At 44.5% G+C, this 24,468-nt stretch overlaps 1 protein-coding gene across 1 annotated transcript in view; it reads left to right on the top strand.

The window, feature by feature from the left end:
• The first annotated feature begins 1,314 nt into the window (after positions 1–1,314).
• The window catches only part of LOC132385207 (A disintegrin and metalloproteinase with thrombospondin motifs 8-like), a 42,010-nt gene continuing 18,856 nt past the window's right edge, over positions 1,315–24,468 (top strand). Inside the window, exons 1-4 of the mRNA XM_059957121.1 lie at positions 1,315–2,340; positions 6,331–6,463; positions 17,116–17,283; positions 21,782–22,071. Coding sequence (XP_059813104.1) covers positions 1,489–2,340; positions 6,331–6,463; positions 17,116–17,283; positions 21,782–22,071 — 1,443 coding nt within the window. The 5' untranslated portion in view covers positions 1,315–1,488. The remainder of the gene's footprint in view (positions 2,341–6,330; positions 6,464–17,115; positions 17,284–21,781; positions 22,072–24,468) is intronic.

The raw sequence follows: 24,468 nt of genomic DNA, 5'->3' as shown, positions 1-24,468 counted from the left end.
AGGCTGGACTTGGTTGACAGAGGCTATTTGAGACACACGTCATTGGGAGCATTTAATAGGTAGAGGGAACTTATCCCCATTACCACCCCCCGGCTATAACAACCTGAAGGAACCATTATAAGGGGCATTGCTATTAAACCTGATTCTGATTATGATTCTGTTATATAGGAATGTTTTAAACTTATATTTATTGTGCTGTTTATGTGTTCTTTATGCTTATTGTGTTTTTATGCTGCGTTGAATCTGGAATAACAATTATTTCGTTCTCCTTTACACTCGAGTACTGATGAATGATTAAATTAACAATCTTGAATCTTGGGTCTTGCCTCGCTCAGTTAGGTGCGTATTTCAGCGTGGGACTGCGGGATAACAGATCTCTGTTCTCGCCGGCTGAAGCAGCCGTTGGAGAGCGCTGTGTGTTCCAGTCTTCCCCGTCCCTCTCCTCTCCCGGCTTGGGAACGGTTGCAGTCCGCGCTCGGAGCGAGTTCCAAGTCACACCATCTCAGTCCCCATAAAGTTGGTCTGGCCAACTTCTCAGTCACCTGTGTTCTGAACGCCTTTACATCTGAAATGCTCCTGTTAATTGCTCTCTCTTTATAATACCTCCCCCCCCCCCCGTTTTATCAGACACAAATTTTGCCTCCTCTCGCGTTTCCGACAATAAACCTGCCCGGACCAAGTCGCAAAGGTCTTGAGGTGCTCTGATTTTCCTTTCCGGGGCTGGTGCGCTGAGCCGACGGGTTCTGGCTGCGGTTTCTTCATCCCAGCAGGGTGTTCAGAACGATTTGAGGGTGAGGATGGGAGATGCAATGGGAGGAATGGTCTCTTCTTGGGCTCACTGACTGAAGTGGTGCCGGAAGTCTTTCTGCCCGACCCCTTTATCTCTCTCCGCTATCACTTCTCACCCTCTCTCTCCCTTCTCCCTTCTCTCCCCCTTCCCTCCCCTCTCTCTCCTCCTTCGCCCTCTCTCTCCCCTCCCTACCTTTTTCACTCCTCCTTTCCTCATCTCCCCATCCCTTCCTCACCTCTCCTCCCTCTCTCCCCTCCCTCCCTCTCCTCTTCCTTCCCCATCTTCTCTACCTCTACTTCCCTCCTCTCCCGCTGTCCTGCTTTATCTCTCTCTCACCCCCTCCTCCCTCTCCTCCAACTGTCTCTCTCTCTCTCTCTCACATCACTCTCTTTACCCCACTTCGTCCTCGGCGCCCCAAGAGTTAAAGGCGGGAGGGGGAGCAAGGTGGGTGGGGGCGTGGCGAAGCGACCGCTGATTGGCGGAAAGTTCTCCGCAAGAGTCCGACTCCGGGGACGGTGGCGATCGCGGGGCGCGGGTCGCGGCCACGGAGGCGGCGGCGGCGGTGACAGTATATAAGGAGGTGCCGGCACTGTAAGCAGTCAGTGGCCGGAGCTTAGCACCCAGCCCGCCGATCACCTCGTCCTACGCGTTGAAGTTTGACATCCACAACCTCCACGCCCCCTCCCCTTCGCCCGGCCATGCCCAGCAGGTTGACCCCGCTTGTCGGCGCCCTGACGGTGCTACTGCTGCTCGGCCGACCGCTACTCCCCGCTACCCAGGACCCGTGCGTGGCTGAGGTGACACCGGTGCAGCTGAACGGGCGGTACGAGCGCCCAGAGCTGGTCGGTGCTGCCGAGCGGCGCCTCTACCGCCTATTTGCCTTTAGCACCCCCTTCACCCTCCACCTGGTACCCGACTCCAGCTTCCTGGCCCCGGGCTTCAGCGTGCGGCACTTGGGTGAGTCCCGGGAGCGGGACGAACCGTCTCTCCGCCACTGCTTTTACTCGGGTGGGCTGCTGGGGAGCCGGGGGTCGCGGGCAGCCGTCAGCCTGTGCGGAGGCATGCGGGGCGCCTTTTCGGCCGGCGGATACGACTACCTGATCGAACCGCGGTCCGATGGTCATTCGCTACGGCGCCCTCACCGACTGGAGCGGCGGGGCTGCCCGTCGGCTCCCGTCCTGCCGGTGCTCCGCCCGCCCCATATAGAGCCGGACGGCCGCGCTCGCCGATTCGTGTCCGAGGCGCGCTTCATGGAGACGCTACTGGTGGCCGACGCGTCGATGGCGAAGCGGCACGGCGACGGACTCGAACACTACCTGCTCACACTAATGGCAGTGGTGGCCGGTCTTTACCGGGACCCCAGCATCCGGAACCTGCTGCACGTGGTAGTGGTCAAGGTGCTGGTGGCGGGGAACGACGAGGAGGGCCCCTCCGTCTCCGCTAACGCCGGCCTCACACTGCGCCGTTTCTGCACCTGGCAGCGTCGCTTCAACCCGCCCAGCGACCTGCACCCCGAGCACTACGATACGGCGCTGCTGTTCACCCGCCAGGTGAGTTGAAAGAGGGCTGGTGGAGTCCACTCGGCCCGGCATCATTATCCTCTCCTCTGCCCCCTCCAGATTTCGAGTCATGACGCATGCGTAACGGTGCGTTGTTGCTGCTGTTCCTGGGATCCCCAGATGTTTCCACACTCCTGAGATTCTCGTTTTTCCAGCACTCTGAGAACACCACCACAGTCACACACTTCTCTCCCTATCTTCGCTACACTCCATCCTTCTCCGGGACTCCCCTTTCCCCACCGCACATTCTCCAACATCCCGGGACCCCTCGCTGCTTCTCTCCCGGTGCCCATTTCCCGGGGATCATTGTCTTTCCAGTGTTCCGGAACCACCCTCTTCCCGGTGTCCACACTCTCTCTCCCGCCTCTCTCCTTCCTTGCAGCCCCCTACTCTTCAGTACCCCAGGGTACCCCTACCACTTCCTCCTCCTCCAGTGCCCATCTGGTTCTTCCGGGATTTCTCCCTCTCCACTATTCTGGTACCTCGCTCCTTCTCTCTGGTGACTCCTCCCCCTGCTTCTTGTCTTACGTCTCCTGTATCCGGACTCCTCCACTCCTGGTGTCCATCTCCCTTTTCCCGGGATACCCTCCTCCCCACCATCCGGGGACCCCGTTCCTTCTCTTGCCTCTTGTCTCAGTCTCCCGCACCCTGGACTCCTCCACTCCTGGTGCCCATCTCCCTCTTTCGCTTCTCCCGGGATTCTACTCTCGGTCTATAGCTCTGCAGCACCCCGGACCCAACTGTCTCTCCTCAGCTCTCCACCACAACCACCCTCTCTCTCCAAAACCCCTCCTCTCTGCGGGAATCTCTGAACTCTCCCCCAAAGTGACAGGAGGAGGCAGTCCGATCAGAACGGGGAGATGGGGCTGGCGAAGGAGTTCAGCGGGTGGGAAAAGTGCTGCGCTCGCAGTGGCGAGCCCGCGGGGTTCCCGTATTTCAGGATCCAGTTCCCGGAGACGATTGGGCTCCAAAGTCCTGCCACCGCTCCCGGCTGGTAGTTCGAGGAAGTTCGCAAGTCGGGAGGGTGATCAGGCGACAAAACTACCGCCGAAATTATCCGCGCAAATGTTGGGTTCTGATACGTTTATTGCGCGTAGAACTGGCTGCTGATTATCGTCTGTGGGAGAAATGTCTTCCACAGTGTACGCTCTGGAGTGTCTCGCTCTACACAATACCGTGGTCACTTATCCTGGAAGCTGGTGCAGTGTCGCCTACTCTCTGTGATGGAAGGGCGGTTGACGGGACGATCGGTTCAGTAGGGATACAAATCTCTACCTGAACACAGGAGCCTGCCGATGCTGGAATCTAGAATAGACACGCAAAACGTTGAAGGAGCTCGGTGGGTCGGACAGCTTCTGTGGAGGGAAATGGACTGTCAGCAGATGAGCTCCTTCAACGTTTTGCGTCTTCGTCCAGATTCCAGCATCTGCAGATACTTGTGACTTGGTTCAGGTAGAGAGATTTGTGAGGCTTGAAATGGGGGAGGGAGCTGATGAGTTGGAACTACTGTAGTTCAGTGCAAGCTGTGAAAAATAGCCGCTGCTTGCAGTTAATCTGTGTTGTACTGAGCGTGTAGAACTGACCATCAGCCATGGTCCTTTATTCATTCAAGGTGAATCGGGGATTAAGATTAGGACAGACAGGTGACTGGTTAAGGGGTAGGGTTGAGAGACCGACCAGTAGCCCAAACCACTTTCCTATCTGAAATATAATTGAAACGTTGGAAATCCAAAGTTTTATTTTGAGATGTTTAAAAATAAAATCTTACAGGCAACCAGATGTTAATAACTGCAGTGCAAGGGTAGCTATATAGACACCTCATGCCATCCCTGGTTATAATTATCTAAACTCTCTGCTTAGCTAGGAGATGTGGGACTATTTCTGAGCTTATATAGCAAATGCCCCATGCTGGTTTTCTGCTAAAGGTGTTGGTTCTGGTCAATGCACAGGTAAATGTCTGAGTGTAGAAGTTCTACATTTGCTAGATTTTTTTTTTCAGAGTCTGATCTGTGGAGGGCTATGAGAATTTATTAACTGCAGCCAGTAGATTTGTACTCCTGCTGGCTCCATAACATTTAGTTTTCATTCGTGACAGACAGGGAGTATAAACATTCATAGCAAGTGGCTAACTTGCAAGTTGGTGAACAGGCAGAAGATGTGACCTTTCTGCAATGAGATTCTAAGACATCTATTAGCAAAAACACTGATGGATAAATATGTACACACAGAGACAAATACCCAAAGACTGTACACAAATATCCAAATTGTCCCAAATAGAACACTAACCAAATTATTACACATTGGAAAACATCTTTTAGCAAAAATACTGATGAATAAATATGTACTCAAATAGACATTCCAATGAATGTCAGAATACTAATTATCACACTGGAACACAAAGATTAAAGATTTAAAGCTTTGAAATGGATGATTCCATTGCAGCATCTTTTCAGGACAAATTTCTATTCTGAGACACAGAGTGCTTTTTCCTAAAATTTGGAAATAGTAGGATGTTCTACTTGAAGTTGTAGCAACTCCTCTGACCAGCTTAATGGCAATTGGATTGAAAAGCCTAAATGTTCTGGCCAAAGCAGAGTATTTAATCCCTCTAGTCCTCGGTGTTCTGTTCCTTTCGTTAGAAGTTAGGAATTCTTTGTATTGTACATAAGCAGCATTTGCGTAAAACCAAATTTTAAAATGAAGCAGTTTTTGTCCTCTATCTGAAAGTTTAAGGATGTCAGATTGATTGGATGAGGGTTTTATTTTACCATTGTGCTTTTTAAGTGGAAGATTTGATTGATACACAACTGTATTTTCTAAGAACTTGTCTGGCAGCCAGCCAGCAAAGTTGCACATTTGAAAGGGAGCACAACTGAGTGTGACAGCAGCCAGCTAGTGTATTCCACAAAGGCCTAATTGAAATATCACTTGCAGTGTCACTTAAATGGTAAAGCAACTTTTTAATTAAACATTTATTCCCATCTTTACTGGAACTCCTAGTCTGTGTGGCACTTGGCATTTACATCAGTCGTATTTATTTACCAGTCTTTGTTGTTCTCATTTATTCCAGACAGATACTAAAGAATTGGGGCGCCACCGTAACGTAGCGGTTTGTTACAGCTCGGGGCGTCGGAATTCAGAGTTCAATTCTGCTGCTGTCTGTGAGGAGTTTGTACGTTCTCCTGATGATTGTGTGGATTACCTCCAGTTCCTCCATTTTCCTCTCTCAGTCCAAAGGTGTACCTATCAATAGGTTAATTGGTCATTGTAAATTGTTCTGTGGTCAATCGAGGGTTAAATAGGTGGTTTGCTGAGTGGTGCGGCTCATTGGGTCAGAGAGCCCTGTTTCGCACTGTATCTTTGAATAAATAAAATTTTATTAATTAATCAGTTGTATGGCATTATTAATAAGAGTGTTTGGCATAATTTATGAGTGTTTGAATGCTCTGGGCCTGTACTTGCTGAAGACTGAGGGGAGAGCTCATTGAAATCTATTGAATATTGAAAGGCTTGGATAGAATGGATGTGGAGAGTTTGTTTCCTGCAGCGGGGGAGTCTAGGACCAGAGGGCACCGCTTCAATAACCTTTAGAACGGAGGTGGGAAGGAATATCTTCAACCGGAGTATGATGAATCTGTGCAATCTGTGGAGACCAAGTCTTTAGGCATATTTAAAGCTGAGGATGATAGGTTCTTAATTAGGAAGGGTATGAAGGCAGGAGAATAGGGTTGAGAGGGATAATAAATTAGTCATGATGGAATATTGGAGCAGGCTCAATGGGCCAAATGGCCTAATTCAGCTCCTATGTCTTATGAATTCATGTTGGTAGTATTTTTTCGTTACTCTTAATTATTCCACACAGATACTAAATAATTTACTACTGAGTCAGCTGGAAAAACATGATGTAACATGGGTGTTTTGCTCATTAGTTTTTCTTTTGGAGGGAGTGTGTTTGAACTGTTTCTGATTCCTTCCTTGCAGGACATCTGTGGCCACAAGAGCTGCGATACCCTTGGGGTGGCAGACACTGGCACCATGTGCGACCAGAGCCGAAGCTGCGCTGTGATTGAAGATAATGGTCTTCAGGCAGCCTACACCACCGCACATGAACTAGGTATAGTGGAACTCGCAATCAGCGGCAAATTTGGACATAACTGTGGACCATCTGTTAAATGTATATTAACTGAGCGCAGATTCTTCAGCATGTGAAGGGGGTGGTGTGTGGGGAAACTGCGATTGCATGTTCTGATGACCTCAACAGAACAATCCTGGGCATTGTTGCTGTCTTTGGGCCCAATGAGGGGTGCTCTGCATCACCTGTCTTCATGGGCATGGGCACATAGCGGTTAGCATAACACTAGTACAGCACCAGTAATCAGGGTTTGATTCCCACCGCTGTCCGTAAGGAGTTTGTATGATCTCCCCGTGACCATGTGGGCTTCACGCCTTTGCGGACAAGCACCTCCTGGAAACTGCATTTGTGTGTGTGCACAGGGGCACACAGTTTCTCATAAAGTTCGATTGCTTGTCTGTCTGTCATTGTTTTTATATATTTTACTGTCATTATTCACTAGTAGTTTCCATTTATGTGTATATAATCAAAGAGCAAGGAGAAACAAAAGGTGAAAGGGAAAGGTAAAAGGGAGAATTTGGAAGATTTGAGAAGCAAGTGGCTTTATAGGGGTCAGGAACCCAATGCTAGGGAGTTGATGAAAACAGATACAACGCAATGTATTTAGACAGGCATAGGAGTTGGAGGGAATAGACTATGGGATTTGTTTAAGTTGGTATCATCCTCAACACGGACATAGTTGGCTGAGTGGCCTTTTCCTGTTCTACTGCTGCTCCCTATACTTAATCAATTCCATTAACTTCTCTTTGGCCCGATGATAAATCAGAATAAAGGCAATCTGGTTCAGGAACTATACGCTTGCTAAAAATAAAATTTGGTGTAATGCTGACATTTTTGTTTAGAGAACTAGATATTGAACACAGTCAGGTAAAAATCTTCTCCAGTGGGAGTCACTTACCCGGGCGCTAAGCTTAAGATACATCTCTACTCCCCTCAACCCTGTAAGCATTTCACAGCTTCCTTCCACCTGGCTAACCAGCTTTCTGCCTTCCTTTCCAGTCCCAGTGAAGGGTCTCAGCCTGAAGCATTGGCTCTTTATTCCTCTTCATAGATGCTGTCTGACTTGCTGAGTTCCTCCAGCACTTTGTGTGTGCTAGCCAGCTTTGATTTTGCTGATAGCCCAGGGTGAAGAGCTGCATTCTACCTGGGGCTCAGAATCAGGTTTCGTATCACTGGCATATGCCATGACATATATTACTTTGTGGCAATAGTATATTGCAATGCACACAAACAAACTATAAATTACAATGAACTATACTTCAGATTCGGTTAATTGGTCCATTAGTTAATCAGGACAGCTGCTTATTTGGGACAACTCTTAAAGAACAAAAACAAATTGAAGAACTAGCTGGGATTCCATTTACTTATTTGGGACAATAAGCCACTTAATTGGAACAAGAGACTGTTGGCAAACGTTTTCTAACTAGCATCCATCTTCTGCACCTTGTGTGGCCATTAGACATTACACTGTGCTTAGAGCGAACTGTTTTTAATTATTATCAGTTGTGTTTGTCCTGGGTGATGGGTCCTTAATGATAGATGTCTCCTTTTTGAGGCATCATCTTTTGAAGATATCCTCGATGCCATGGAGGCCAGTGCCCATAATATTCAAGCTTTCAACATATCCATATTCCAACTTCCCAGCCATGTGGCCTGATTGTGTCTTTACCAGGTCCTATACCATTCTGATATCCACACTTCACCTCCTTATCATCTTGTGCAGCAAAATATTACAGCCCAATAATAATTCCATAGTGTTGACTGTTAACCTCTTGTAGGTGGAAGGTGAAAGTTGGACATGTAGGTTAACTGAAATACCAAAAATACTGATATGTTACTGACCTCAACAGATTGCTGACTAGTGCAACCCTTTATTTTCCACACACTCTTCCTCCTGAAATGGCTTCCTGGGCCATTCAGAAATGAGTTAACAGTAACACATACAAAATGCTGGAGGAACTCACCAGGTCAGGAGACTTCTCAGGCTGAGACCCTTCATTAGGATCCAAACAACAGTACTGTGTAAATGTCTGAGGCACCTATATATAGCTAGGATGCCTGAGACTTTTGCATAGTACTGTAATGGTCAACGTGGACCAGAGTGAGTTTCTATATCTTGTGGGAACAATGGATGTTAGGAGTGGTCTGGGACAGGTGGCAGAGAAGGAGTGCTAGTGGTGGCAGTAGGTGGTCCCGATGCAGACACGCCCAGCCCTGAGACACCAGGTAAGGTCATTTGATTCCAAGCAATTGGTTTATTGATCATTATAGATTGTCACTCTGGTGTTTCCCTCTCCCTTCCCCTTTTCCCAACCATGATTCCCCTCTCCCTGTCCCCTTCCCACTCTCAGTCCACAATAAAGACCCATATCAGAATCAGGTTTATCATCACTCCCATATATCAAGAAATCTGTTGTTTTTTTTTTGGTTTTTTTTGCAGAAGCAGCAACAGTACAGTGCTGCGTAAAATTACTATAGTACAGGGCAGAAGAGGTAGACTCCCTAGCTATGTATGTGCCTAAGCTGGTTGCATATTATTGTATTTCCACTGTTGAGACAGAATCATGTACATCTGGCTATTTCCTTGCATTCAGCATATTAGTGAAGCATTGGTTCTTGCAACAGTCCAGTGATTTTCTTGGTTACTGATCCTACCTTATTAATTCCAGACTTATGTAATTATTGGAATTCAGATTTCCTCACTGCCAAGATGGGGATTGTTGATCTCTTGATTGGTCAAAGTTAAAGTAAGATTTATCATCTACAGTAGGTCATCTAGTCATCCAATAACTTAACTACTGGGCTGCCATAATCCAAGGAACTGGCTTCATTGCTGAAAAACACATTGTGTTCATCACACTGCCAATGCCTATGCCTTGCAAGGACATAGCATAGTGCTGATAAAAGGATTTGCGTTGCAATGTTACATCATTCAGCTGTTGAGCATTATAGTGTAGATTAGGTAATTGCAGAGTAATGCTGATAAGGTGCCAAATATTTCTCTACAAATACTTTTTAACTGTTTTAGAAGTAGACATTGAGATATGTTTTATTTCAGATTCAAGCAGGCAAGGCAGTTGTGTGTTGGTTGGCCATCATATCTCACAATGACAGGAGACCTGTGCAGGAGAGTTCTTAAAGTGGAAAGCCATTGCTCTGGGACAGTTCCTCTCTTTTGACTTTAAGTCTGGGTCCAGTGGTACCAGGCAGTTGCAGAAACAAAGCAACACACACAAAATGCTGGAGGAGCTCGGCAGGTCAGGCAGTATCCATGAAGGGAACATAGACAGTCAGCGACTCATGACAAGAATCTTCATCAGGACTGAAAAGGAAGGGGGAGGAACTCCAACATGCAGAAGCAAAATACTTAATTCTTTCTTTAGAGAACCACATTATCAGAACTGTAGTGAAGCTATGGCTGTATTAGAAACACAGGAATATGTGTTTCTTGCCTAATGAAGTGGCCACTGAGTGTGTGTTCATGATCTTCTGCTGCTGTAGCCCGTCCACTTCAAGGTTCAATACGTTATGCATTCAGAGATGCTCTTCTGCACACCAGTGTTGTAACACGTGGTTATTAAAGTTGCTGTCGTATTCCTGTCAGCTTGAAGCAGTCTGGGCATTCTCCTCTGACCTCTCACATTAACATTAACCAAGGAGCCTTCCCATTAATCAAGGGGTCTGTGGATTCCAGTTTGGGAACTCTTGCTCTAGAACCTATTGTATATGAAAATCCCAGGAGATCAGCAATTTCTGCAATGCTCAAACCAGCCCATCTATAATCAAGTATCATTCCACAGTCACTTGGATCACATTTCTTCCCCAATCTGATGTTTGGTCTGAACAGCAACTGAAAATCTTGACCATGTCTGCATGCTTTTATGCATTGAGTTGCTGTCACATGATTGGCTGATTAGATATTTTGATTAGCAAGCAGATGTGTGTAATTAGGTGGCCACTGAGTGTATAACAGTAGTTTTTCGATCTCCTGAGTATGCTCTTCTCTTAAGGAGTTGTCTGTTGTTGTGTCCTTGAGGCTGTAAAGGCCAATTCAGGATCCACACATTCTGCTTTGGGATGTTAGTGTGATACCCTTAATGGAGAATGCCTAAGTGTAACTTTGCTTAATATGGGGAGGCTGATGCCCAGGCAGCCATCACACGGCCCTTGATTGGGGTCAAGGTCCGGTGACATGGAGTGCAAGGCGAATGGCTGCAGTCTTCCTTTGCCTTCACTGCCATTGGGATGTGTCGTCATATTCCACCAGCTTTATGGTTGGATCACTCAGTCTGAAACCTCCCCTTTGACCTTACTGTCATGGGTGGCACTACCAGGGACTAAGCCCCAGAAGGCTAAACTACTAACAGCATTGCTGTCAGGTTCTCCGAAACACACAAGGCTCCCTACCACAAAAAGTTGACGATCCTCAAGGATGTGAAATATAACAGTAGGTCAAATGCAAACTTGTAGAAGGACATTTCAGACCGGTGAGGTGATATAGTTTGTAGTGAATGATGGAACTCCATTCTGATCATCCGTAGAGTGGGCTTTTAGATGATCAGTTTGTTGTCCTGTTGTCACTGCTTATGAATTATCCAGGCAGTACCTCAGTTGGTGGAAAAGGTTGAGAACAAGAGAGCTTGGAACTAAGGTGATTGGCAGAAGGACCACAGCATCTGTACAGTTGACATTTTGGGCTGAGACCCTTATTGAGACTAGGAATAAAACAGATGAGACACTAGAGCAAGAAGGTGGGTGAAGGGGAGGAAGAACTACAAGGTGGTAGGTGATGGGTGAAACCCGGAGAGGGGGAGGAGTGAAGTAAAGAACTGGGAAGCTGATAGGTGAAAGAGATAAAGGGCTGTTGAAGGGGGAATCTACTAGGAGAGGGTAGAAGACCATGGGAGAAACAGAAGGAATGGTGAAGGTGGGGGGGAGTGAAGCAATTACCAGAAGTTCGAGAAGTGTCTGTTCATGTCATCAGGTTGTCAGTCCTTGGCCTCCTCTTCTGCCACAAAGCAACATCTTGTATTCTGTCTGGATAGCCTCCAACCTGATGGCATGAAAATTGGTTCTTGAATTTCCTATAATTTACCCCCCCCCCTTCACCATTCCCCATTCCCATTTCCCTCTCTCACCTTACCAGCCCATCAACTCCCTCTACTGCTCCTCCTTCTTCCCTTTCTCCTATGGTCTCTGTCCTCTCCCTCCAGATTTCCCCTTCTCCAGCCCTGTATTTCTTTTGCCAATCAACTTCCTAGCTTTTTATTTCACCCCTCTCCCTCTTCCAGATTCACCTATCACCTACCATTTTGTACTGCTTGCCCCCCCCCCCCACTGTCTTACTCTGACTTCACATCCACTTTTGCAGTCCTGATGAAGGGTTTCTTCCCGAAACATTGACTGTTTACTGCTCTCCATACCTGCTCAGTTCCTCTGGCATTTTGTGTGTGTCAAAAGCAAAGTCCATTGTAGTGTAAAGTGGTCGGGGTTGTTGCTGTACTGAGGTTCTGCAGGTTGGCTCAGAACTGAGTGGGTGAAGGGAATTAGCTGTTCTTGAACCTGGTGATGCAGGACTTCTGGCTTCTGCACCTCGTGATACGTGCAAAAAGATGGCATGGCTTGGATGGTGGAGATACTTTGATGGGTGTTGCTTTCTTAAGGCAATGCCTGATGAAGATACAACTGATAATGGGGAGTGATGTGCCCACTATGTATTGGGCTGAGGCATCTGTTGGCAGGTAGCGCTATATGTGATTTTAGGATCAGCAAATTTTAAGGAATATCTCCATCTTGCAAGCTAAAATTGCTAGTGGTCCCATCTGCCACTTCTCATGTACAAATAATTAGCTGACCTCTTATTCACAGAAAAGATGTCTTTCTTGCAGCAGTTGGTAAAGTTCCATCTTCCCCAGACATACTGGTGCAATTCTACACTGCCACCACAGAGAGCAACCTCAGATCAACCATTACCGTCTGCTTTGGTACAGCACCCTCTCACAACATACAAAAACTACAGTGAACTGTCAGGTCAGCAGAAAAGGTCATTGCTTGCAGCCTACAGTCACTGCAGGATAAAAAGCCGGCACCCGAAATATTGTGGACACTGCCCTTTGCAAAATTCCTTTCTAGAAAGTGCAAAACAAAAACTTCACGGCATCTTAGAAGTTTCTTCCCCAAAGCAGTTCATCTGATCAACCATTCTAGTGTGCTACCACACCCCCAATCTATTACCCCAAACACTGCACTGCACAGTAAACGCTTTAAACCGCTTTTTATAATGCTTTTTACGTGATAAATCGGTGCTAGCATTTACACTTTTATGTACATTTTATTCCATATCTGTCCTTTAACCTATAACTTTTGTTTAATTCTTTATTCTTTCTAATTGTTGTATTTGACTTGTGTTGTATGTCACACCTTGACCAACACATCACAGCAAATTCCTAATCCATGTAGATGTACAGGTACGTGGTGCGCTGTATTTTTTTCCATAGATGCTGAGTTCCTCCAGCATTTTGTGTGTGTTGCTTGGATTTCCAGCATCTGCAGACTTTCTCTTGTTTGTGGTGAATAAAGCTGATCCTTGATTATAAATGAAATTTGAGTCAAATTTTTGAGCAAAGATTGAGTGGTGAGGATCAAGATGTTATAATGAAAGCAATGGGAAACTGAGCATGGTATTGTGAGTTTGAATAGTGACTTGTCTCTGACAAGTAGATGCTTGAACCCTGATAGAATTGCCCTGATTTTTACCTGGTAAGCAATGCATAGCCCACAGTAGCACTAACCTGACTGCTACCAAAGAGATGCAATACTCCCACCGTTAGCAAACGGTTAGCCTGTCATCTGTTAGCTATTAGGTTGCAGAACATAATTATCCACATCCCTTCTGAGTACTCCAGCTCGACTGGACTTGTTTTGTCTTCAGTGGTGGAAAGACAATATTTCAAACTTAGTTTTCAAAAGGGATTTATCTTTTTTTTTCTCAAAAAGGATTAGTTACACTTCATCACTGAAAGTTATACTTTTTTATTTTAAAATATATCTTTGTTGCTTTGTTAAGAGCAGATTAGGCGTATTGCCAGTTTTGTATTCCAGAGAAGATTTGGAGATTTGGCTTCCTTCCACTTTCCCATCTGGGACGCCATAAGTATTCTGCTGGATATCTTGCTTAGCCATTCAAGGATTCTCCTTGTCCAATTAGACACTGTCATACACACCCATCGCCAATTTTGGCTTTGTATGACATGGAAATTTTGTTTGCAAATTGAATTTGGGTTGGATAGCTTGAGAACAGTTCAAAAAGTGGCCTTACAATTCGACTTCATTTCAGCACTGCCTGAAAGTTATGCAAAATAAGATCTAATTCAGATTCTTTTTCTGTATCACATGTGCATTCAAATGTACAGTGAAATGTGCCCTCGTATTAATAACCAACACACCTAGGGATGGTGGAAGCCTGCAAGCATCGGTACCCACTCCAGCACTAACACAGCATGCCCACAGTGCTGGCAGAACACAACAACAGCAAATCCAACCACATTCCTCCCTCCTTCCCCTGTATCTCCCCTCCCACACATCCACACACACAGACGTCCTCCAACTCCAGAACAGGCCTCCAGCTTCTTTGTGGACTTCCAGTTGAACATCAGACTTTGATGACTCCCAGAATAGCTGATGATGGGAGCTGAACTCTGGGCAGATCCAATGACTCCTACTCACATGGGCCCACCCGGTCCTGGGTCTTGTCACTGGTATTCGAGCACGCAGCCGAGAAGTAGACTCTGGACTGCAAATAACAGAGTAGAGCTATGTTCTTAAACTTTACTAGATTAATTTAAGCTTAACAATCTAATCTAAATCTTAACTAGATTGTTGTCACCGAATGTGCAGCGACACTTGTGGGCTGCTTCCTTGGGTGTGTAATTCTTAACACAAACAACACATTTCACTGTTTCAATGTACAGTCCTGTGCAAAAGTCTATGGCACACTAGCTAAATATATGGGCATAAGATTTTTGCACAGTACTGTACTTGTCAACATGGAGTGGTGAGTGAGTTTGTAAATCTGGTGGGAGCAAAGTATGTTGGGAATAGTGAGGGGGGATTGCCGCAGGTGAAGTGGTGGCAGAGATGGAGCACCAGGGGCAGGGGGAGGTGTGATGCAGGTGCAGATACCTCCAGCCCTGAGACACAGGTGCTTCCCACTCCCTTCCTCTTTTCCCAACCATGAATCTCCTCTCCCTGCTCCTTCCCACTGTCATACCACAATAGAGACCCATATCAGAATCAGTATATCATCACTCTCATTGGTCATTTGCAGCAGTACAGTGCAAAACATAAAATTACTGCAGTACTGTGCAAAAGTCTTCGGCAGCCTGGCTATATACTGCATATGTGCCGAAGACTTTTGCACAATATTGTATGCAATCAAAACTTGAAACTTCAGCTGCTGCCTTTGTAACATGAGCAATGTATGAATTAGTCACTTTTTTGATCAAGAATATGCAGATGCAGTGACATATTACTTTACAGCAGTGTAAACTGGTACTAGTCTTGAAATCTGAGCACAGAGACCTCCCTTCAAGTTTCATGCCGGTCTTGTGTATTCCTCCTTCCATTGCTTCATTGATGTCATCAAATTCTAATTTGCTTGACTCTGCCAACAGAATATGGCAGCCTCTTAATCTTATCATCAATAAAATACTAAGATTATCTCATTATTTGGCACTGTAATAGCATTACACTAACTACTACAATACTGTGCCTGTCATAGAGCATACAGCACAGTCCCGGTCCTTTGGCTCATGATGGTGTGCCAACCCTTTAATCTGCTCCAATATCAATCTAACTCTTCTCTACCACATAGCCCTCTGTTTTTCCTTCATCAGCTCTTATCATACTATTTTTGTTCTGAAGTTATTATGCTGAGTATATTTTATCAATACTAACTAGAGGAGGTGCCATGGATTCTAACGTATTTGGACTTACTGCAAAGGAACACATACAGTACAAAATGTTGGAGGAACTCAGCAGGTTAGGCAGCATTAATATTGACAATGGAAATGCAAAATTCTCTGCGATATCTGTACCCTTGGTTCACTGGATGATAGTCTTGAAGTCAAAATGCTATTATACTTTGGTAGCTTTTGTAATTGCTAGATAATGTACAGATGTTCTTGATTGCTGATGTACAACAGTGAGTCATTAATCACAAATAGCTGGGTCACATGTTTACATATAGATCGAATGATACATTTCATTATTATTTCTGGATCTGAAATTCTATACTGTAAAGATGAATGGGAAATGAGTCAATGGAATGGAATTCTATCCTTGGATCAATGGTAATATCTTTTTATCTGATGACATCGGTCAACAATTCTGTTTACGTCTTAGGCAGGAAATCTCTCTGGTTCCATGGTGTCCTGTTAATGGTTGAATTCACTCTCTAAAACTTTATTTCCCTTTTACTTAGAGATACAGCAGGGTAACAGGCCAATGAGCCCATGCTACTCAATTACATCCAAGTGGACCTACTGTGGGAGCTTTAGAGTCGGTGCAGAGGAGATTTACCAGGATTGTAGAGCTTGTCTTATGAAGAAAGGTTGAGCAAGCTAGGGCTTTTCTCTCTGGAGTGATGAGGTAGCTTGATCAATGTACTCAGGATGATAAGAGGCATAGACTTGGAGACCAGAGACTGCTTTCCAAGGTTGAAATGGCTAATATGAAGGGCATAATGTTAAGGGGATTGGAGGAAAGTACAGGAGAGGATGTCAGAGGCAATTTTTCCTTTACACAGAGAGTGGTGGGTGTGTGGAACGCACAGCCAGAGGTGGTAATGGAAGCAAACACATTAAGGACATTTAAGAAACTTTTAGGTAAGCACATGGATTATAGATAAATGGAAGGCTATGTAGAAGGGAAGGTTTTAAAATTATGTTAGAGTTGGTTAAAGGGCTGAAGGGCCTGTACTGTTCTGTGCTGGAATGTTCCAGGTTCTATGTTTTTCATCCGTATGCCTTTGGAATGTGGGAGGACATGAGAAGAATGTACAAATTCCTTACAGAGACAGTGCAGTGGCAGAATTGAACACTGGTTGCTGGCACTGTAATAGTGTTCTGTTACACTACCATGCCATCCTATCATCGATCTGAACAGCACAGTACAGGCCCTTTGGCCCATGTTGTTCTGACCCTTTAAACATCTCTAAGATCAATCTAACCCTTCCCTCCCATATAACTGACTTTTTAATGTACTCTCAGATCAATTTATCCCTTTCCTCCTACATAGTCCTCCATTTTGTTATCATCCATGTGTCTATCTACAAGTCTTTTAGATATCTCTAATGTATCTGCCTCTACCACTGCTCTGGGCAGCATGCTCCGTGCACCTACCACACTCTGCATAGAAAACGTACCTCTGACATCTCCCCTCCCTTCCCCCACCACCTCACGTCCTTGCTAGTTTTAAAAGATTGCAACATTTGGTAATTTTTTCCAGTTTAATTATTTGCTGATAGTAGTCAAAGTTCATCCAGATTGTATATAGAGCATGACAAAATTCTGAAATAATTATATCTTTAGCTCTTTAGGTCTGAATTTGAATGTCATTATTTTTGATGCTGACAGGTCATGAATTGAATATGCCTCATGATGACTCAAAGGCGTGTGATAAGCTGTTTGGCCAGATGAAGTTAAACCATGTGATGGCCCCATTGTTCATTCGACTCAACAACAGTCTGCCCTGGTCTCCCTGTAGTGCATTTCATGTTACGGAGTTCTTTGACAATGGTCACGGTAAGTAAATGGTGGAACAGTCCTCTAATCTTCGGTGATATGTGTGTTTTCTCTATTTTGACATGTAACTTCCATGGAGTCTGTTTTAAATTCCAATGTGAGTTCTCCATTTTTATTGATTAGAGTCTGTATCTTGCAGCCAACATGGGTTTTTTTTAACTGCAGATGTGCACATAGAGGGGGGAAATTAACCAAACAAAACTTGTCAATTAAACACACAAATAAACACAGCCTGAAACAGTGACAGTTCATTCTGTTCCAGAGGCTGCCTGACCTGTTTGGTTCCTCCAGCACTTTGTGTCCTGCTGAAGGGTCTCAGTCTGAAACGGTGACTGTTTATTTCCCTCCATAGATGCTGCCTGACCTGCTGAGTACCTCTAGCAATTTGCACGTGTTGACAGTTAAAGTTGTTGTATTAATTGCAAATTCTCCAAGCATTGTTAACCATGTGGTGGTTTGTGTTGGTAAACACTTCTCGTAGTTTCAAACTTCGATTGAATGAGGCCATGTGCTGGAGGGACCCACTGGGTTGAGCAGCGCATGAGAAGCAAAAGGAATTGTTCTGGGTCCAGACCATGCATGGGTCCTTGTAAAACAATTTGAGCTGGGGCATTGAGAACTGCCCCCACAGATGCTGCTTGATCAAGCAGTATTCTTCCAGTATGTGTATGTTGCTCCAGATTTCCAGTATCTGCAGTCTCTCATGGTTTCCTATTGAATTCTATTTATTTTCCTGACTGACAGCTGGTAGCTGAAACTAGAGAAATAAAACTTGCTGCAAAACATAATCACATCCAATTTGGTAGATGCAGATTCTATTATGGCTAATATATTAAGTATGCCTACAAGAAAATGAATCTCATGCTTGTACTTCGATAATAAAATTTCTTTGAATAGATAGGCTGCTCTTTGTGAAAGGCTTATGTTACCTACTGTTCATGCAGATCAAACCATTTATTTAGAGAAACAGCGCAGAAAGGCCCTCCCGGCAACCCCGCTATTTAACCCTAACCTAACCTCAGGACAGTTTGCAATGACCAACGAACCTACTAACCAGCATGTCTTTGGGCTGTGGGAGGGAACCAGAGCACCCAGAGCCATTGAGGGAGTACAAAAACAGTGCAGAATGGTGTTGCTGCTACAGAAAAAGTATAGTGATAAAGTGCAAGATCACAACAAGGTCAAGTCTATCTTATACAAGAGGTACCTTGACGAGTCTAATAATAGTGGATAGAAGAATCCTGAGCCTGGTGGTCTGTGCTCTCAGGCTTTTGTATCTTCTGCCCTGATGGGGTGGGGTGGCGTATGTAGAGAATTGTACAGAAGAGCAAGTTAATGAATGAGTAACACGCAAAATGCTGGGGGAGCTCAGCAGGTCAGGCAGCATCTATGGAGGGGAATAAAAACTTGATGTTCTAAGCCGAAACCCTCATCAGGACTGGAAAGGAAGGCGGGGAAAGACAGAATAAAATGGCTGGAAGGTGAAGCCAAGTGAGGGGGAAGGTGGGTGGTTGGGGGAGAGAAGATGCAGTTAGGAGCTGGGAGATGCTACATGGAAAAGGTAAAGGGCTGAAGAAGGAGGAATCTGATGGGTGAGGAGAGTGGACTGTGGAAGGAAGGGAAAGAGGAGGGACACCAGGGCAGGTGATAGGCAAGTGAGGAGAAATGAAGGAGTAAGAGTGGAGTTAGAATGAGGAATGGAAAAAGAAAGATGACGGAGGGGGAGAAATTACTGGGTTAGAGAAATCAATATTTAATTTTGATGTTCTTGTGCATATGACACCAGATATATTTGTCTGCAAGTTCTTTGAAGAAACTCTTCCAATTCTAGATCCTGACCTTACACTGATGGCCTTTGAATGTTTGAAGTGTTGTGTCTGAAATTCTTTCCTCTGCTATTCATGTGAAAATTATTAGCTGGTGTATTTTAAACTGGTCAGCGGCTTTGCTAAAATACGCAGAGGCAAATTTTAGTGCAATCATGCCCTATGATGCTATGTCAGAATCTGGTTTAATATGTTGTGAAGTGTGTTGTTTTGTTGCAGCAGTACAGTGCAATATTATTTTTTTAAAAAAATTAATTGCAGTAAGAGACAAGTCAAAGTTCAAGTAAATTTATTATCAAAGCACGTATATGTCACCATATGCTACCTTGAGATTCATTTTCTTGCAAGTATTTACAGGAAAGTATAGAAATACAACAGAATTTATGGAGGTCAGTTGTGATCTTGATGGCTAGAGCAGACATGAGGGACCAAATGGCCTTCTGCTGTCACTTGCAGGCTTTTATTCACGTATTGACACAAGTTTTAATGACATTGGGCTTGCATTAAAAAAAATAAGGACCTTCACCAGATATTATGTCAGCTTTGGACTGAAATGTTGGTGGTAACAAAATAAGGCACGTGAACTAAAGGAGTTGGAACATTTATAGAGTCATAGAGCACCACAGCTCAGTAACAAGCCCTTTGGCCCATTTAATTATGCAAGTCTAGCCTCCTGCCTAATCTCATCAACCTGCACCGAGATCTAAGGCTATATAAGGCATTGATCAGACCTCTCTTGGAGCATTGTAAGCAGTTTTAGGCCCCTTATCTGAGAAAAGATGTGCTGGTATTGGAGAAGGTCCAGAGGAGGTTCATGAGAATGATCCCAGGAATGAAAGGGTTAACAATGAGGCATGCTTGATGATTTTTGGCCTGTACTCACTGGAGTTTAGAAGAATGAGGGGTGATCTCATTGAAACCTATCGAATGTTGAAAGGCCTAAAGTGGACATGGAGAGGATGTTTCCTATAGTGGTGGTCTAGGACCAGAGGGCACAGACTCAGAATATAGGGGCATTCTTTTAGAACAGGGCTGAGGAGGAATTTATTTAGCCAGAAGGTAGTGACTCTGGAATTCATTGCCACAGGCAGCTGTGGAGCCCAAGTCATTGAGTATATTTAAAGTGGAGATGAACACAGTAGTTTCTTGCTGAGTAAGCATGTCAAAGGTTATGGAGAGAAGACAGGAGAATGAGGGGGATAATGAATCTGCCGTGATCAAGTGTCAGAACAGACGCAGTGGGCCAAATAGCCTAATGCTGGACCTATGCCTTATGGTCTTATGGAAATTTGAGAGACACTTTGTCAAAAAGAGATCCAAAATCAAACTTTCTTCTTCCAGTTAATTATTGACACTTTTAAATTTTAAACATGCCAAATATTAGACCACATTTGGTGTACTTAACCTCTGGAATTGCTTCTCCTTGCATTAGAAGTCCTTAGATCTTTTATTAGATTCTTATTGGATGAGATTAACAGACAGAGGGGGAGGAAAGTCTTTTCTTGAATCAATACCATTGATTGTTGGAGACACAGGTGGCCAGTTTACTGTGAACAGTTTGTGCACAATGGTTGAACACTTATTCTCCTATAAGTATTGAAAATGTGATGGAATGGGTAATTGTTTGATAATTCTAGGCTGAATTCAACCCACCCAATTGACAACTAGTTTTAGAATTCTGATAGGCTTCCCTCTCCCCAGTAAATTCCATTTCACCCTGATGGGTTGGCTGAAATGATACAATTGATTTTATTAAACTTTCCATTAACTTCTCAAATTTTCGGTAATTACTGCCGCCTCTCACCATTCCCCTATTCCTGTTTTCCTCTCTTGCCTTATTTCCTTACCTGCCCATCACCTCCCTTTGGTGTGCCTCCCCCTTCCCTTTCTTCCATGGTCTTCTCTCCTCTATCAGATTCTCCCTTCTCCAGTCCTTTATCTCTTTCACCAATCAACTTCCCAGTTCTTTACTTTATCCCTCACCTCTCCTGGTTTCACCTATCATCTACCACCTTGTATTTCTTCCTCTCCTCCCCAAATTCTTACTCTGACTTCTCATCTTTTTTCCAGTTCTGATTGTAGCATAGTAGTTAACATAACACTATTACCAGCACCAGTGACCCCGGTTCAATTCCCGCTGCTGCCTGTAAGGAATTTGTATGTTCTCCCCAAGACTGTGTGTGTTTCTTCTGAGTACTCTGGGTCTTCTCCCACATTCCAAAGACATACCGGTTAGTAGATTAATTAGTCACATGGGTGTAATTGGGCATCGCAGGCTCATTGGGCCAGAAGGGCCTGTCACCATCTCTAAATATATAAATTTAAAAAAATAAAAAATGTTTCCTTTTGACATTGGAATAGAGATCAAATGTAACAGAAGAAGGACATTAAGCAGAATTGAAGTCTACAGCAATATAACCCAAAACTTCTGAACCAAACAGATTTGACCAGTTAGAATACACTAAAATATTTACTTTTTCCGTAAGACATAGAAGCAGAATTAAACCACTTGGCCCATCCAGTATACTCTGCCATTCCATCATAGCTGATTTATTATCCCTCAATAAGAACATAATACACAGGTCTTGTGAAGAAGCAAGGTTTTCATTGAAGAAGAAGCAAGGTTTAAAAGAAAATTTGCCTGATCCTAGTGTTACCAATCTCATTGACAGGAGACTGCCTGCTGGACGCCCCTGCTAAATCGGTCTCGTTGCCCACCGAGCTGCCAGGGCAGGTGTATGACTTGGACACACAATGCCAGCAGATCTTTGGAGAGGAGTACAGACACTGTCCGAACACATCGGACTCCGACGTGTGCTCTCAGCTGTGGTGCAGGATCGAGGATAAGCCCGAGTGTCACACCAGAAATGGAAGCCTCCTCTGGGGAGATGGGACTCCGTGTGGGCAAGACAGAATCTGCATTGATGGGATGTGTTTGCCCACCACGATAGTGAATGCAAAGGTGAGATGTGCAATTGTATGCTTCTACTCCAACTGCTTCTGTGCTTTTGACAATCCTCTTGTTGGTTTTCTGTATTTGTGGGAAAAACAGCCGTACTGAAGACCCAATGTCAAATCTCAATGACTACCACCTTCAGAAAGGTGCCTGGCAATACTGTTGCCCATGGATTCCCCTCCAAGCTGCACACCATCTTGTCTTGGAATAATGTGGCCAGTGTTTCTTTGCAGGGGGACATCTTCACCAGGACTGGAGCTGTTTATGGAGGGCTCTCTCCCTTCCCTTCTCACGGGCAAATAGAAATGGATGCAAAGTGCAGGCTTTGCCAAAAACACAGATTCTGCAAATCTGAAAATCCAGAGTAACACACACAAAATGCTGGAGGATCTCAGCAGGTCAGGGAGCATCTCTGGAAAGGAATAAACTGTCTTTGTTTCAGGCCAAGACTGGCCCAAAACATCACATATTCATTCCTTTCTATAGTTACTCCCTGACTTGCTGAGTTCCTCCAGCATTTTATTTGTTTAATTTATCAAGTATTAAATATGTAGAAATGCAAATTGTATTTTATCTGAAATTGAACTTGCTGTGCAAGTTAACAGGGTGGTTAAGAAGGTGTATGATGTGTTAGCCTTCATTAGTTAAAGGTTTGAGTTCAAGAGCCATGAGATAATGTTGCAGTTTTATAAAACACTGGTTAGACCACACTTGGGAGTATTGTATTCAATTCTGGTCAGTTCAAAGAAAAGCCGTTCGAAGCTTTAGAGAGGGTGCAGAGGAGATTTACCAGGATGCTGCCTGGATTGGAGAGATTTTATGAGGAAAGTTTGAGCGAGCTATTACTTTTTTCTTTGGATTGAATGAGGGTAGAGGTGGTTTAATAGAGAGGAGTAGAATATGATAATGGGCATAGATTGAATGGATAACCAGAGACTTTTTCCCAGTGTGCAAATTGCTAAAATGAGGGGCTATCAGTTTAAAGTGATTGGAGGAACTATGGGGGGGTTGCAGGGGTAGATTATTTTTGTACAGAAAGTGTTGGGTGTGTGGAATGCTCAGCCAGGGGTGATGGTACATTCGGGCTATTTAAGATTCTCTTAGATAAGCACATGGATCATCAAAGGATTGAGAGCTATGTAGGAAGGAAGTGTCAGATTGATGTTAGGTAGGTTAAAATGTTGTCACTATATTTTAGGCCGAAGGGTCTGACTACTGTAGTTCTAGTCACCATTTATGAGAACTGTTCTTCCTGCTCGACTGTTCCATAAAATGAGGCATGATGCATATTTATTGCTAAGTAACCCTTACCAATTTTTATCACTGCACCCCATAGACAGCATTTTATCCAGATACATAATGGCTTGACAGGGCAAATGTGTTGCATGTGACTCCAAGAAACTGCAGGGAGTTGTGGACACCTTTTGGCACATCACAGAAACCAGCCTCTCCTCTATGCACTCTGTCTCAGTAAAGCAGCAAGAATAATCAAAGACCCCACCCCGGACATTCCCTTCTCTCCTTTCCCATTGGGCAGAAAATACAGAAGATGGAGAGCGTCTGCAACCAGGCATAAAGACAGCTTCTATCCCATTGTGTTCAGACTCTTGAATGGATCTCTTGTACAATAAGATAGACTTCTGCTTTTACAATCTACATTATTACAATTCTGTACTTTATCATTTACCTGCAGTGCACTTTCCATGTCGATTTTACCCTTTATTCTGCATTATTATTTTTAATCTTGTTCTACCTCAATGCATTGTGTAATGACTTGATCTGTGTGAACAGTAATATACCAATAATTATCAATAGGTAGATGGAAATAAAAGGTGGTTCCAAATTGGTATCCAAAAGGTGAAAACAAATTGGTATTGGCAGGCATAAGCAATTTTCACAACATGGCTTCTTCTGATAATAACCGGAGGTAAAAACTCATAGAAATAGAAGAGTACAGCACAGGAATGGGCCATTCAGCCCACAGTGTTGTGCTGAACCAGCTAAAAATCAAATCAAAAACACCCAGACACTAATCCCTCCTTCCTACACCAAGTCCCTGTCCCTCCATCTTCCTTGCATCCATGTGCCTATCCAAACATCTCTTAAAAGCATCCAATGTATCACCATCTCTGCCACCATATCAGGCAGCTCATTCCAGGCATCCACCACTCTCTGAGTAAAAAAACTTACCCTCACGCTCCCCTTGAATCTACACCCTCTCACCTTCAATGCATGCCCTCTGGTATTAAAAATTTCAACACTGGGGAACAGATACTCTCTGTCCACTATGTCCACCTCTCATAATTTTGAAAAGCTCTATCAGGTCTCCCCTCAGCCTCTGCCGCTCCAGAGAAAGCAACCCAAGTTTATCCAACCTCTCGTGATAGCACACGCCCTCGAAAC

The sequence above is a fragment of the Hypanus sabinus genome, chromosome X2 (assembly GCF_030144855.1).
Source record: "Hypanus sabinus isolate sHypSab1 chromosome X2, sHypSab1.hap1, whole genome shotgun sequence".
Classification (NCBI taxonomy): Eukaryota; Metazoa; Chordata; class Chondrichthyes; order Myliobatiformes; family Dasyatidae; genus Hypanus; species Hypanus sabinus.
The sequence above is the reverse complement of the archived record's forward strand: the minus strand, read 5'-3'. Positions and strand labels throughout refer to the sequence as shown.